The sequence below is a fragment of the Chiloscyllium punctatum genome, chromosome 4 (genome assembly GCF_047496795.1).
Source record: "Chiloscyllium punctatum isolate Juve2018m chromosome 4, sChiPun1.3, whole genome shotgun sequence".
Lineage (NCBI taxonomy): Eukaryota > Metazoa > Chordata > Chondrichthyes > Orectolobiformes > Hemiscylliidae > Chiloscyllium > Chiloscyllium punctatum.
The window spans coordinates 20,823,206-20,838,993 of NC_092742.1; the positions used below are offsets into that span (position 1 = coordinate 20,823,206).

Sequence of the window (15,788 nt, forward strand, 5' to 3'; positions counted from 1 at the left end):
CTATCTCAGATCCTGAGACCTTGTTCTACACCTTGCCAGGCAGGGGAAATCTCAAGCAAAAGCCAACATATCGGTAGTCTTTTTTGAGGAGATTTGTAGCTCAAGTTGATGATAAGTCTGTAAGTTAGCTCACTGAACTTGAAGGTTTGTTTTCAGATGTTTTATCACCATGCTAGTTAACATCATCAGTGAGAATCTCTGGTGAAGTGCTGTGGTATGTCCTGCTCTCTATTAATAGGCCTTGCTTTCTTAAGGTGGGTGATGTTATTTCCGGTTCTTTTTTTCCCAAGGGAAGGTAGATGGGATCTAAATCGATGTGTTTATTAGTGGAGTTCTGGTTAGAACGCTATGCCTTTTTAAGAATTTTCATGCATATCTTTGTTTCCCCTGTCCTAGGATGTGTGTGTTTTCCCAGTCAAAGCAGTGTCCTTTGTCTGTATGTATAGAAACTAGTGACATTGGGGTGTGTCTTTTGGTGGCCAGTTGGTGTTCATGTATCCTGGTGGCAAGTTTCCTGCTAGCTTGTCTGATGTAATGTTTTTTACAGTTCTTACATGGTATCTTAAATGATGTTAGTTTTGCTGGTAGTATCTGATGGATCCTTTAGATTCATTAGTCACTGTTTAAGTGTGTTGGTAGATTTGTGGGCTCCCCAAGATGCCAAGGGGTCTGTGTAGTCTGGAAGTCATTTTGATAGGTCTTTGATGTACGGTAATGTGGCTATAGTTTTTGGTTGCATTGTGTCTGCTTGTTTGGGTTTGTTTCTGAGGAATCGTCAGAATCTGGTTATTGGGTACCCGTTTTTCTTGAAAACATTGCATAGATATTTTTCTTCTGCTTTTTGTAATTCTTGGGTGCTGCAGTGTAATGTAGCTCATTGAAATAATGTCTTGATGCAGCTCCATTTGTGGGTGTTGGGATGATTGCTTCTGCAGTAAAGTATTTGGTCTGTGTTTGTTGTTTTTCTGTAGACGGGTTTGAAGCTCGCTGTTAACTGTACAGTCAACTGTCACATCTAGGAATAGGAGTCTGTTATTGTTCTCCTTCTCTTTTGCGAATTTTATGTCTGTTAGGATATTGTTGTTGGTGTTGTATGTTTCCTCTTTTTGTTCCATTTTGTGAGTGACGAAGGTGTCACCTATGTAGCAGACCCAGAGTTTGGGTTGGATAGATGGAAGGGCAGCTTGTTCAAGTCTCTGCATTACTGCTTCCACGATGTGAACATCCCATGGGTATTCCGTGGACTTGTTTGTAGTTTTTGTTATTGAACGTGAAGTGGGTTATGTGGCACAGGTCCACTCGTTTGAGGATGGTGTCTTTGCTGATGAAGTTGGTGCTCTCTGGTGTTTGTGGTCCTCGTTTTCCTAGTAGTGATGCCAGTGTTTCTTTGGTCAGGTCGATGTTAATTGATGTGAAAAGGGCTGCAATGTCAAAGGAGACCATTATTTCATCCTCTTCTATCTTGGTGTCTTTGATGTTGTTCAGGAATTCCTGGGTGGAGTGAATGGAGTGGCGTGAATCTTCAAATAGGTGTTTTAGTTTTTGCTGGAGTTCTTTGGCTAATCTGTATGTTGGTGTACCAGGTAGGGACACTATGGGTCTGAGTGGGGCACTAGGTTTGTGTATTTTTGATAATCCATAGAAGCATGGTGTGTTGGATCCATCTAGTTTCATGTTTTGGAAATCTGTCCTGTTTAGCTGTCCTGATTTTTTAAGATCCCTTGGCATCATAGTAGCCCACAAACCTACCAACACACTTGAACAGCGACTAATGAACCTAAAGGATCCATTAGATACAACCAGCAAAACTAATGTTATTTACAAGATACCATGCAAGAACTGTAAAAAACACTACATCGGACAAACTAGCAGGAAACTTGCCGCCAGGATACACGAACACCGACTGGCCATCAAAAGACATGAACTGCTATCACTAGTTTCTATACATACAGACAAAGATGAACACTACTTTGACTGGGACAACATACACATCCTAGGACAAGCAAAATAAAGACTTGCATGAGAATTCTTAGAGACATGGCATTCTAACCCAGAGCTCCATCAAAAAATACATCAACTTAGGCCCCATCTACTTTCCCTTGAAAAGTGAACCAGAAATGAGATCACCCACCTTAAGAAACCAAGACCTATAAATAGAGAGGCAGGACATACCACCAGCACTTCACCGGAGACTCTCACTGATAATGTTACCTAGTATGGTGATAAAATATCTGAAAACAAACCTTCAAGGTCAGTGAGCTAACTTACATACATATCAGTAATCTTCCTAACTGCTTGCTACACATGCATGGCCACTGTCAGTGACTACTGTGAATAGATGGGGGGGGGGGGGGGGCAAAGACCAAACCTCATGTAGCCCATTAGTTAATACCTTACACTACAAAAAGGACCTATGTTTTGTTTGTTTTATGTTAATTTTTTTTTTGTTTCCCGTCTGCTAAACCAATCTCAGGCTATGTTAGCTATTTAACCTTAATTCCCTTTGCTTTAATTTTGCACATTAAATGCTGATTTGGGACATTGTAAAATGCTTTCTGGAAATCAATATACACCAAATCCACTGCTTCTCCCTTATCTATTCTGTTAGCTGTGTTCTGAAAAAGCTCAAGTTGGTTTGACAACCATGATTTCCCATTGATAAATCCTTGATGACTTTGTCTAAGTGACTTGTTAACTTATCTTTCACAGTACATGTCCTATATAATCGTTATCATAGACTCCAGGGTTTTCTTGACCACTGTTAATATACTAACTAATTTGTAACTTCACATTTTCATCTCCCTTTTTAAAAAAAAATAGTGGGGTTACATTTGCCACCCTCCAATTTGCTGGGACTGTTGCAGAAACTATAAAATTTTGGAAACTGACAACTGACATTACTTCAATGGCCACTTCCTTTAGTAACATGGAATATAGATAATCAAACCCTGGGGATTTATCAGCTTTGAATCCCAATAATTTCTCTGGCACTATTTTCAAATTTAGTTCAATTCCTTTTTCTTATGAGATTGCTGATTTCCTAACATTTTTGTGAAGATATATACTTTCATTCATGAAGACAGAAGTAATTATTTAATTGTCCTGTTTTTCCTTGTCCTACATTATCAAATTTCCTAATTTGTTCTGTGAGGGGCCTAAATTAGTCATCAGTCATATTTTCTCTTTATAATGAATGCAGAAGCTTTTACATCCTGATTTTATTTTTCTTGCAAGTTTACTCTTATACATGATTCTTATCTTAAGTAATCTTTTGTCTTTCTTTGTTGAATCCTAAACTGCTTCCAATCTGAATTTTTGTTACTTTCCTGACCAGCTTTCAGAGGACACTGCCTTACTTCCACCCCCTCCACAAACTGTGCCTTCAACTGCCCCCAAATTGAGTGGCAGTCCTCTCCACCACAAGCCGGTCACTCTGGTCAATCCCAGTCAGGAAGCCAGTCACTTTCTCAACATGGCAGTTAAACAGGACAGACTTCCAAAACATGAAACCAGATGGATCCAACACACCTCGCTTCTATAGATTACCAAAAATACACAAACCTGGTCCCCCACTCAGACCCACAGACAATCGTTAAGGTGGTCAGATGCAACCCCTAAATGGACATTCATTGGCTGTTTAATTACTGCTGAGTTGTGAAAGACTCCAGTGTACCCTTTTGTCCAGAAATTAATTAACAATGTGACAGACAGGGAGTGAATATCTCTCCAGTGACTATCTGCCCAGTTATTTCTCCCTGCTGGATATGGAAAGCTGTACTTGCCAGTTTCTAGGTATTTAACATTTTGCTGATTAGTTTTGAGTGAAATCTAGTTTACTGAACATTTCAAAATAATTCATGGACTATTGCTCGTTCTGGAATTTTCTGATGGCAGAGGGGTAAAGTTTTACTTTGGCTGTTGGCTACATGCCCTTCTGATTGACACAGTGGAAGGGAAACAGGATGGACCTGCAATGGACAAGTTATTCCCTATCATTCACTTTCCCCGCTGAAATTGAATTTCACGTCTAGCCGATTTCACAAAGCGTGAAATATAAAAGACTTGTGCTCTTAACAAACTTGACTATTACTTCACAAATTCTCCGTGACTTAATTAGAGTAATGGCAAAAGTGGCTGAATTGAATAATTGACCGAACTCATCTGTCAAAATGTTCTGTTGATACCTAAATAATGACAAAACAAACTATTGCTATCCAGTAAGACAGAGACTAAAAATAAGGAAGCTAATAAATGTGCTCCTACACTGTAACTGCTTGTGATTGCTCGTGAGTCTTTGTTAAAGTAAAGTCTTTAGAAAGACAAAGCTATACCTGTACAGGAGAGCTGAAGAATGGTTTCTCTTGGCCATAGCCAACCTGTATTACAAGCTTCGTGATTCACCAAAATACTGAATTCTACATGAATGAAGATGACCCCTCCCTAAATAACCTAATTTTTTTCCACTTGGCATTATAATCCCAATCATGACCCTTGGGTGATGTTCCCCAATTTATCGGTGATTTTTTAATTGTGATTTAATCTTAGTTTGATTTTGTTTTCAAATTGTGCTTATTTGCTTTAATCAGAATCTTAATTAAAACTACCTTATTAAGCCACACTGAAACACCATAGGTTTTGGGTTCTTGATTATGGAGTAATTGAGATTTCAAAATAAGAATGTGATTTCATATTTATTCAAATTTTCTGTGCCACATTTTATGGAATTTCTGTAAAGCACAATGTCTATTCTATGGATAGAATTGACACCTTGCAAATGGACTTTTTACTTTGGACTTTAAAAGGCATATTATATCTTCTTGTCACTTTACTAACTTTCTTTACCTTAAATATGCTTAGGTCAAAAATTGCAATGAGTAAAATCTGGCCAACAATTTGACCCCTGGACTCTAACACATCAAACGTGAAAATATGAGCTGAAATATGCAATTTTTACAATGACAACATGCATATTGTAATTGAGAATAAATATGAAATCTCATGCTTATTTTGAAATCTCAAATAGCCTTGTTACTTTTTAAAAATTCATCCATTCATGGAATTTGGATATCTCTGGCTGGCCAACAATTATTGTGAGCTGTTTTCTTGATCCACTGCAGGCCACAGACTAGGTAGACCCACAATGCCATTAGGGAAGAAATCCCTGGATTTTGACCCAGTGAAATATTTCCAAGTGAAGGTGGCAAGTGGCTTGGAGGGCAACTTACAGGTGGTGGTGTTCCCATGTCCGTGCAGCTCTTGTACTTCCGGATGGAAGTGGTCGTGGGTTTGGAAGGTGCTAACGAAGGATCTTTGGCAAATTTCAACAGTGCATCTTGTAGATAGTACATACAGAGCATTGGTGATGGAGGGAGTGAATGTTTGTGATGTAGTGCCAACCAAGTGGGCTGCTTTGTCCTGGATGGTGTCAAGCTCGTTGAGTGTCCAGGCAAGTGTAAAGTATTCCATCACACTCCTGACTTGTGACTCGCAAATGGTGAACAGAGAGTCAGGAGGTAAGTTACTCCCTGCAGGATTCCTAGCCTCTGTTGTAGTCACTGTATTTATATGGCGAGTCCAGTTCAGTCATCAATGGCAAGATGCAAAAAATGTGATTTTGGCATGTCACATAATCTCAATTGAATGAATTGTCCTATGAGAAAAAAACCTGAGAAACTTGAGCAGTCAATTATGATTCAGTGCTCTGTCAGGTCAAAATGAATTCTCATAAATGCTGGTATCATATTAACATGACTAACTTATTATAAGCATGTGTTCTTATCTTAATTGGTCTTACCTTGGCAGCCTGTACCATCAGGAGTAGTGGTGAAACCCCTGGCACAAATGCAGAAATAGGATCCTTCACTGTTAACACATTCTCCGTTTGGACCACAGACATCCTTGCTCAAGCATTCATTCATGTCTATAAAAGTATATTCATAGCAAAATTAGAAAAAAGATGGAAGACAGTAGAAAATAAACTCTCAACAATTCAATAGGAAATGCAACAAGTTAATTGAATACAAAAACCAGAAATTGCTGGAAAAGCTCACCAGGTCAGGCAGCATCTGTGGAGAGAAATCAGACTTAACATTTCAGGTCAAGTGACCCTCCAAATGGTTCTGAGGAAGGGTCATTGCATTCGAAACATTGACTCTGAGAAATCAGAGCCAATGTTTCGAATGCAGTGACCCTTCCTCAGAACCATTCTGAGGAAGGGTCACTTGACCCGAAATGTTAAGTCTGATTTCTCTCCACAGGTGCTGCCAAATCAGCTGAGCTTTTCCAGCAATTTCTGTTTTTGGTTCTGATTTACGGCATCCACAATTCATTTCATTTCTTAATTAATTAAGTACGTTGGAGCAGCAGGATGTTTCTTACATGATGTTTTCCATTGCTTATTTTTATGTCACCATTTCACACACTTCCTTCTAGCTTTTTCTTGGTGCACCCCACTGCCCCGTGTCGTGCTTTATAGTCATGATGTGGAGCGGTCTTGTTCAAATGTAATTTTTCTACCAAAACCTTGCTTCCTCCACTGACTTATTATTCTGTGTTAATCACTTTCTTCAGTTGACCTGAACTTTTGTAATAATGGAGACAGACATTCTCCCTGAAATTCGACTCTCTTTTCTATTGCAGGTGGGTGGCTGGAAGAACACAGCAAGCCAGGCAGCATCAGGAGGTGGAGAAGTCGACGTTTCGGGTGTAACCCTTCTTCAGGACCATGGGTGGGTATAGGGGGAGCTGTAGATAAAGGGGGGTGAGGAGGGGGGTGGAGCAGGGTGGTGAAGTGGGGCTAGGTGAAGACAGGTAGAGAGTACGGCCTGGTTGGTCAATGGGAGCAATGAATCCGGTTGGTGGCAGGGAGGAATGGAAGGGCAGAGGAGGGGCTGGGAAGGGAGTTAAGGGAAGGGAAGAAAGGTTATTTGAAACTGGAGAACTCAATGTTGAGTCCTCCGGGCTGGGCGCTGCCCAGGAGGAAGATAAGGTGTTGTTTCTCCAATTGCGGGGTGGTTTGTTTTGGCAATGGAGGAAGCCAAGAATGGTCATGTTGGAAAGGGAGTGGTTGGGGAATTGAAATGAATGGTGACTGGGAGGTCTGGTTGGCCCCTGTGGGCCCGGCTGCGATGCTCGGTGAGCCGTTCGCTAAGTTTATGTTCGGTCTTGCCATCTTCCATTGCTAAAACGTTCCCTTTCCAACATGACCATCCTTGGCCATCTTCCAATCTTTATCTTTCTCTTACAGCTCTCTCTTCTGAAGGGAGGCTGGATAAGCTTGGATGTTTTCTTTGGAGCACAGAAGGCTGAGGGGAGACCCAATAGAGGTGCATACGATTATATGGGGCATGAAGATGGTGAATGGAAAGTAGCGTTTTGCCTTTGTTGAAGGGTCGATAACAAGGGGGCATAATTTTAAAGTAAAAGGTAGAAGGTTTAGAGAGGAATTTGAGAATCATAGACTCTCAGAAAGAGGATATTCAGCCCATCAAGTCTGCACTGATCTTCCGAAAACTATCTCCATCACCCTAGGAAGAAGTGGGTACTGCAGATGCTGGAGATAGAGTCAAGATTAGAGTGGTGCTGGAAAAGCACAGCAGATCAGGCAGCATCCAAAGAGCAGAAAAATCAACATTTCGGGCAAAAGCCCTTCATCATTTAACCCATTCCTATTAAAGGGCTTTTGCCTGAAATGTAAATCTTCCTGCTCCTCAGATACTGCGTGACCTGCTGTGGTTTTCCAACACCACTCCAATCCTGATCCCCATCACCCTAACCCAACCACCCAGCCGGCACATGCCTGGACACTATAGGATAATTTAGGAAGGACAATCCTGCACATCTTTAGATTGTGGGAGGAAACTGGAGCACACAGAGGAAACCTATATAGACATGGGGAGAACTCCACCCAGACAGTTGCCCGAGGGTGGAATCGAACCCGGTCCTGGGTGCTGTGAGGCAGCAGTGCTAACCGTTGAGCCACTGTGGAGGAAAACCATTGTTCACCCAGAGGGCCTGGAATGCACTGTGTGGGAGGGTAGTTGAGGTGGGATACCTCACAACCTTTAAAACATTCCTGGATGAGCACTCGAAATGTCAAACATTCAATGCTATGGGCTTAGTGCAGGAAAGTAGGACTACTGTATGTGATAGTTTATTTTGGTGATCCAGGCTAGATAGGCTGAAGGGTCTCTTCTGTGACTGTGTGATTCTATGCTTCTTTTGCCAACCAGCCTGTAGGAGGATTTACTGTAAAGTCTGAGGGAACCTCTAGAGGCAATGAGGGTTTGGGAATATGCAATGAGGGTAGCCTTCCCACAAAGTGTATCAATCCGATCTGTGGTGGAACCCTTTTGGCATGTGCCAGGGTGCTTTGGTAGCTGTGTGGGTCATAGTCCTGAATCCCGTTTGGAATCGGATTTGATTGCAGAATAACAATGCCCAGCCTTGCACAACAACAGCCCTCCAGCCAGTTTGTTGACCAGTGTGTTCAGACAAGCCCATCACTGACCTGCAGCAAGGAGTGTTGATTCTGAAAATTCTGATTTTGGATGGTAGGGGTGCAACACTAATTGCCCGCCCCAAATTGCAGGAACAAATCAAGAGGTAAGTGTCTGGAACTACCTGTTGGTCAGACCAGGTAAGGAGGACAGATAGCATTCTCTAAAGGGTACTAGCGACTCAGATATGTTTTTAACCACAGTGAGAGCTTTTTATTCCAGATTTACTAATGTCACAGCCTCATGTCCTTCAAATATTAACCTGGGGTTCTGGATTACTCGGCCTGTGACATTACCACTAAGCCACTGTAAGATAATGCAATCAATTTCTGTGCTATGTACTGGGTCAAAGTTAAAAATCACACAATAACACCAGGTTATAGTCCAACAGGTTTATTTGGAAGCACTAGCTTTCAAGGCACCACCTACCACCAGTGGTACCCTTATACCATCCAAAATCAGAATTTTCAGAATCAACACTGCTTGCTGCAGGTCAGTGGTGGGCTTGTCTGAACACACTGGTCAAAAGACTGGTTGAAGAGACAATTGTTGTCCAGGGCTGACCATCGTGGATTAGATTACTTAGTGTGGAAACAGGCCCTTCGGCCCAACAAGTCCACACCGACCTGCTAAAATGCAACCCACCCAGACCCATTCCCCTACACCTAATACTATGGGCAATTTAGCATGGCCAATTCACCTAACCTGCACATTTTTTTGGATTGTGGGAGGAAACCGGAGCACCCGGAGGAAACCCACACAGACAGGGGAGAATGTGCAAACTCCACACAGTCAGTTGCCTGAGGTGGGCATTGAACCCGGGTCTCTGGCGCTGTGAGGCAGCAGTGCTAACTACTGTGCCACTGTGCTGCCCAATCTCAATCAAATCAGGCCAACCACCTGATGAAGAAGCAGCATTCCGACAGCTGGTGCCTCCAAATAAACCTGTTGGACTATAACCTGGGCATTCTGCGATTTTTGACTTTGTCCACCTCAGTTCAACACTGGCACCTCCAAATTCTGCACTGGGTCAGCAGGGCTTATGACTATCTCCTAAAAGGTGGAAATTCAACAACCCATTATTCTGACTGATAACACACACTTTGAGTTTTAATTTCATGCATTTGCACAAAGTGTTGTATTTTGTTCCCTTTTGTCTGTTAAAATAGACAATAGAAAATCTTAAAATGTAATTTTTTTTTTGCAAGTCTTTAATAGACATGCCTTTTTGGTACAGTAACAAAAGAATGTTGCTCTGCTGACTTACTGTGTAAGATATTAAAGCAAGGACCTATCAAAGGATCGAACAGACTCTGTTTGAAGGAGCTTAGGGGATCTCTGGCCTGGCTTTTACACCAATTCAGGCAGGAGAGGACCCTGTGGTCTCAGGGATCAGAGACTTCAAGCAAATGCACAGGGACAAGCAGAAGCAATGGACAGAGAAGTGGGATATAATGGCCCTCATTGTTCAAAGGCTATTTTTATTCATTCACAGGATGTGAATGTCGCTGGCTGTTCACTATCCATCCCCCTTGTCCAGAAGGCAGTTGAGAGTCAACCACATCACTGTGGGATTGGAGTCACATGTAGGCCAGACCAGGTAAGAATGACAGATTTCCTTCCCAAAGGAAGTAACTGAGCCAGCTGAGTCTTTCTGACAATTCGCGATGATATCATAGGTTTTATTTTTAGAATTTTTTATAGAATCCAAGCCCCACCATTTGCCATGGTGGGATTCGAACCTAGCTCCCCAGAACATTAGCTGAGTTTCTAGATTAATCATCCAGCAATAATATCACTAAGCCATTGCAAGAGGTGTAGCTATGTTTTGGGGATCCAGTTGCCTCATGCATGTCTTCATGGTCTGGTTGGCTGCGGCCATGGAGGTCTATGCTCAGCATCTCAAGAGTTTCTCGGAGAGATGCACATTCCTGCATTCCATTGCCTCTGCCATAAGCCCCAGGCATACAGGCAAGGAGTCTGAGAAACAGGTACATACCCCAGGAGCCTTTTCCAAAGGAGGAGACATGGCCAAGCCAGGAGGTACACAGCTGATTGACAAACCAAATCCAGGCCCTACAGAAGTTTCTCTCAGGACAATCCAAAAGTGCCCCGCCACCACCCTGACCCCATCCCTGACTCTCTTCAAGCTGAGGAGGGTCTATTTGCCTCTGGCAAGAAGACCCTCAGCATGTAAGGGCCATCCGGATACAAGCACCCGCTGTGGTCACTTGGCCAATCATCCAGCGTCCAGGGAGTCCTCCACCCTAGCTATGGTTCCTGGGACTACATGAAGATGCAGCCAGAGGGAAATGATCTCCAGAAAGTGAAAAGATGTTTAGAAAGCACTTTGGTGGCTTGGGTGATAGGGCACTGTATACGAACTAAATTTGATTGGTGTTGTTTGAATTTCTGAGTGGCCACAGATGTCACTGTGATAGCATGTGCCTGACTTGTTTGGGAAGGGGATCAAGAGTTACAAGGAGAATGGGGTTGAGAAACCCCATTCAGCTACGATGGAATGGCAGAGCAGACTTCATGGGCTGAATGGCCTAATTTTGCTCCTGTATCGAATGGTCTTTCATATGGTCCTATGATCTGATAAGACTATGGTAACTTTACCTTTACAGAGAAACATATCATTGAATGTGCCATGGGTTGATATGTTGAGAACTTGCTGGCCCATGTTGAAATAGGGTGAACAAGGCAGACACAGTGCAATGGGTTATTGTAATAGTTAACTCTGTAAACAAATGTTTATCTAAGACTCGAACTTCTCCCATGAAAACTAAGGTTCTTGGTGAAACAGATTATTGAAAGTCTATTAATAACTAACGGAATACTAATATGACATCGCAGACATGTTACTGTCACATTACATAGATTGTTGACTGGCTAACTGACCAACTGGATGACTATCTATTTGAGCAGCAATCAGACTGACTGTGCAAAGAGTAAGATGGAGTTCTAGTGCCTTTCTGAGATTTGTGCAACCACACAAAAACATATATATCCAACAAACACCTCAAGTGACAATCACTTCAGAAATGCCATTATTTTCTCTGGTTTCTTTACACAAATGCTGAGTTTTTCCAGCCATTTCTGTTTTTGTTTCTTATTTCCAGCATCCACAGTTCTTTCAGTTTTTCATTATCTTCTCTGTTTGGTTTTGACTTTCGTGACTATCAATAAAAAAACTGGGGGTCAGTTAGTACAGTCGGCTGGATAGCGATGCAGAGTGCTGCAAGTCCCACATTGGCTAAGGTCACCATGAAGGACTTTCCTTCTCAACCGCTCCCCCGTCCGGAGGCATGGTGACCCTCAGGTTAAGCCACCACCAGTCATCTCTCTCTAATGACAGGACAGCCTTATGGTCTGATAAGACTGATATAAGACTATAAGTTGATAAGGCAACTTCACCTTTACAATACAAACATATCATTGAATATACCCAATACTTTAACTGTTTTCCAGAAATTAAATTCATTAGATCATTTTGAATTACACAATTTTATTTATCAATGGGTGTGCAAAAGATGATGAGAAATCTACCTGGCTAATTATATAGATTCCTGGCCCATGATGTATTTAGTATTAACATGGTGATTTTTTGAAATCGGTTGTATTGATGTTCCTAATTTTAGAGTCCTTAAAATACCAATTCACATTACTGCACAACGTTCAATATGCTTTGAATGAAAAACCTTAGCTAGAATAAAGTGCAAAAGCTTTTCCACATAATTTACTCCGTCATTAATTTTTCACCTCTTTGGACATTTAAAATTATTTTTAAAATAGATGAGGAGTACCAGAAAGCTAGTCCACCTGAACATGTGTTATAACCTAACATTACATCTTGGAAAACTTAAACATACAGTGGCTATGCAAATCTAATAAAGAGATGCTTCTGTTGTTTGTATAAATTGGAGCTTAACAACTCTACAAAGAACTACATATAATTCTTTGAAAACATTCAATGTTTTGGTCTCAACCACTTTATGTGACAGACAGGCTCAACTGGATTAAGAAATCAGCCAGATATTACATTTGGTCTCCTTGTCTGAGGAAGGGTGTTCTAGTTATGGAGGGAATGTAATAAAGGTTGACTGATTCCTTAGTTTACAGGACTGAGAGAGACTGAATCGGTTAGGTCTTTATTCACTGGAATGTAAAACAATGAGGAGTGATCTCACAGAAGTCTATACATTTCTAACAGGACGAAACAGGACAAATGCAGGAAGCATGTTGACTGGGAAGTCCAGAAAGAGTAGTCACAGTGTAAGGGTATGTGGTAGGGACTGAGATGAGGAGACATTTCTTTACCCAGAGATTAGTGGGACTCTCTGCTACAAACAGATTGGAAAGGGTGATGATGGATGATTGTTTCTGTAATTGGAAGTCTGAGACCAGCGGTGTACCTCAGGGATCAGTGCTGGGACCTTTGCTGTTTGTTATGTACTAATGTTAGTGACTTGGATGTGAATGTAGAAGGTTTAATTAGTAAGCTTACAGATGGCACGAACATTCGTGTTGTTGTTGATACTGAGGGGGATGGTCTCAGGCTACAGTCTGATATTGATCAGCTGGAAACTTGGATAGACCAATGGCAGATGCACGTTAATTATGATAGGTGTTATGAGATGCATTTTGGAAGGTCTGATAAGGGAAAGAGAGATACAATTAATGGTCAGTCCCTTGAGAGTACTGGAGAGCAAAGGGACTTTGGTGTACAAGCCCATAGATCCCTGAAAGTGTCAGCACAGGTAGGCAGGGTGGTAAAGAAGGTCTTTATTAGCCAGGGTGTAGAATAAAGGAGCAAGGAAGTCTTCTTACATCTTTATAAAACTTTGGTTAGGCCACAGGTGGAATATTGTGTGCCGTTCTGGTTGCCACACTATTAGGAGAATGTGATTGCACTGGAGAGGGCACAAAGGAGATTCACCAGGATGTTAACTAGGATGAAAAGCCTTAGTTATGAGGAGAGACTGGGTAGGCTGGGTTTGTTTTTGTTGGAACAGAGGAAGCTGAGGATGAATCTGACTGAGGTATACAACACTATGAGAGGCCTGCACAGAGTAGATTGTGAGAATCTCAGGCATACCCAAGAACAGCTGGCATAAATTTAAGATGAGGAGTATTTGGTTTAGAAGACATCTAAGAAAATCCTTTTTCATCCAAAGGTTGGTAGATATATAGAATGTACTGCTTGAGAGAATGCTGAGATTGCTGAAGTAATTGACTGGGCAGATGGCAGTGGCATTTTACATTGCATTATTTGTCCCATTCTTCATGTTTCAACAACCAGAAGTGATTTGTTTTGTACCATGGAACATCAACATACTGCCTACCTTCACATCTGTGTCTGTCTTCTGATAGTTTGTAGCCAAGACTGCAGGATGAACACTCATAAGATCCCTCAGTGTTTGTACAAAGTCCATTGAAACAAACATCAAGAGACATACATTCATCGATATCTATAATACAAAACACAATAAATTGAGTTCACGTTTCTTTTATGCATAACTTTGGAGCAAAGTAATGGACTTTTCAACCAATTGATGAATTACTTTTGTATTCAGTTCATCTTGAAAATGTTAAATATATTCTGGAAGAATTTTGTAGCTATAGACCTAGGAATATATATTTAATGGAAAAATGGATGGAATATGAGCAGAGAGGTTCAGGAAGTCAACTGCATTAAAATGCATGTACACGTAATAGTAAAAAAGAATGGAAACAGCGTTTTGAAATTGCCCATAGTGTTCAGGGATGTATAGGTTAGGTGCATTAGTCAGGGGTAGCTGTAGAATAATAGGGTTGGGGAATGGGTCTGGGTGGGATACTCTTTGGAGGACTTGTTGGGCCAAAAGGTCTGTTTCCACACTGTAGGGATTCTATCGTGTGAGTGGGTTTGTGTATGTGTCTGTGGTTGCTTGTATTTTTGTGTTGGATTGGAGATGCTGCAGTAACAGCCTGCAGTCTCCAAGTAGGATCAGAGGGTTGAGAGTTTTGGGGGGGTGGGGGGAAGTGGAGGAGGGGGGTGGAGCGCAGTGGGCTGGCATGGCTCTCATTATTGGGCTCATCACAAAATCACAGAAATGCCAAGGCACGGAGAAGGTCATTCAGCCCATCATGTCCACACCAGTTCTGCAAATGAACACCGTTACTTGCTGCCAATCTGCTTTCTCCCCTCATACCATTGCACATTATTTCCATCCAAATGCTCATCCAATGCCCTCTTGAATGCCTCAGTTGAATCTGCCTCCACCACTTTTCCAGGTCAGTGCACACATATACCCACATCCCTCTGCTCCGGCACCCCTTTTATGAGTGAACTTTTATTTTACATTGTCTTTCAATGTTTTTCCTTCCAAGTGCATCACCTCAACACCTCTCACACTGAACCTCATTTTCCACTTAGTCACCCATTCCACCAACTTCCTGGTGTCTTTTTGGAGTTTCCACACTGTCCTCCTAACAGTTTACAATTCTTCCAAGTTTCATGACACCTGCAAACTTCGTAATTGTCCCCTGCATACCAAGATTCAGATCATTAATGTGCATCAGGAAAAACAAAGGTTTAAACACACTAGTTTCCAGCACAGCGCATTTAAATACTCCACGCCTGGAAATTTTAAATAGCGGAAGTTAACAAAAGCCAGAGTCAACAATGGGTTGGATAAAACAAGTAACTGAGTCTGTTTTGGTGTGGGGCCATGTGTACATTCCATCTGAATTAAGTGGTCTAAATTATGTTGCATTTATTTAAACATGTTCAAATACCTCTGCAACTCTTCAGGTTATCCCCAGGTTCAAACCCTTGGTTACAACTGCATCGGTAGGATCCATCCACATTTATACAATTTCCATTGGCACAAATGCCAAATGTCAAGCATTCGTTCTCATCTGAAACAGGCATAAATACATCCTAACATTAGAGTTGCATGTTTCCAAATTTTTTTTTTAACAATTGCAGAAGGGTCTAATTACAGAACAAAACAACCAAAATGCACAAGTCTTCTTTCATCGTAAATAGTTGTAACAATTGACAATCCACAAAGCTGACAGGAGTAACACTGAAATAATATGGAGTGAAAGGCTCTGCTGGCAACACTACTAAGAAAAAAAAAGTTTCCTTTGTTATAAGTGTTCCGTGAAGCGCACACTATCAAGAATGTATGCACTGATCCCAATTGGCAGCACTGCATCTTGGACGTACTCAAAGACTGAAGTCATTCATCCAACAAATAAATAACAGGCTTCTTGTAGCACTGTCCATTGTATGGCAAC

General features: G+C 41.6%; 1 protein-coding gene across 2 annotated transcripts in view; it reads right to left on the reverse strand.

Moving 5' to 3' along the window:
• The window catches only part of LOC140476119 (latent-transforming growth factor beta-binding protein 2-like), a 469,839-nt gene that overhangs the window by 100,077 nt on the left and 353,974 nt on the right, over window positions 1-15,788 (reverse strand). For both annotated transcript variants that reach the window (XM_072568220.1, XM_072568221.1), the window contains exons 21-23: window positions 15,282-15,404; window positions 13,847-13,972; window positions 5,795-5,920 (exon numbers count right to left, since the gene is read on the reverse strand). In XM_072568220.1, coding sequence (XP_072424321.1) covers window positions 5,795-5,920; window positions 13,847-13,972; window positions 15,282-15,404 — 375 coding nt within the window. The remainder of the gene's footprint in view (window positions 1-5,794; window positions 5,921-13,846; window positions 13,973-15,281; window positions 15,405-15,788) is intronic.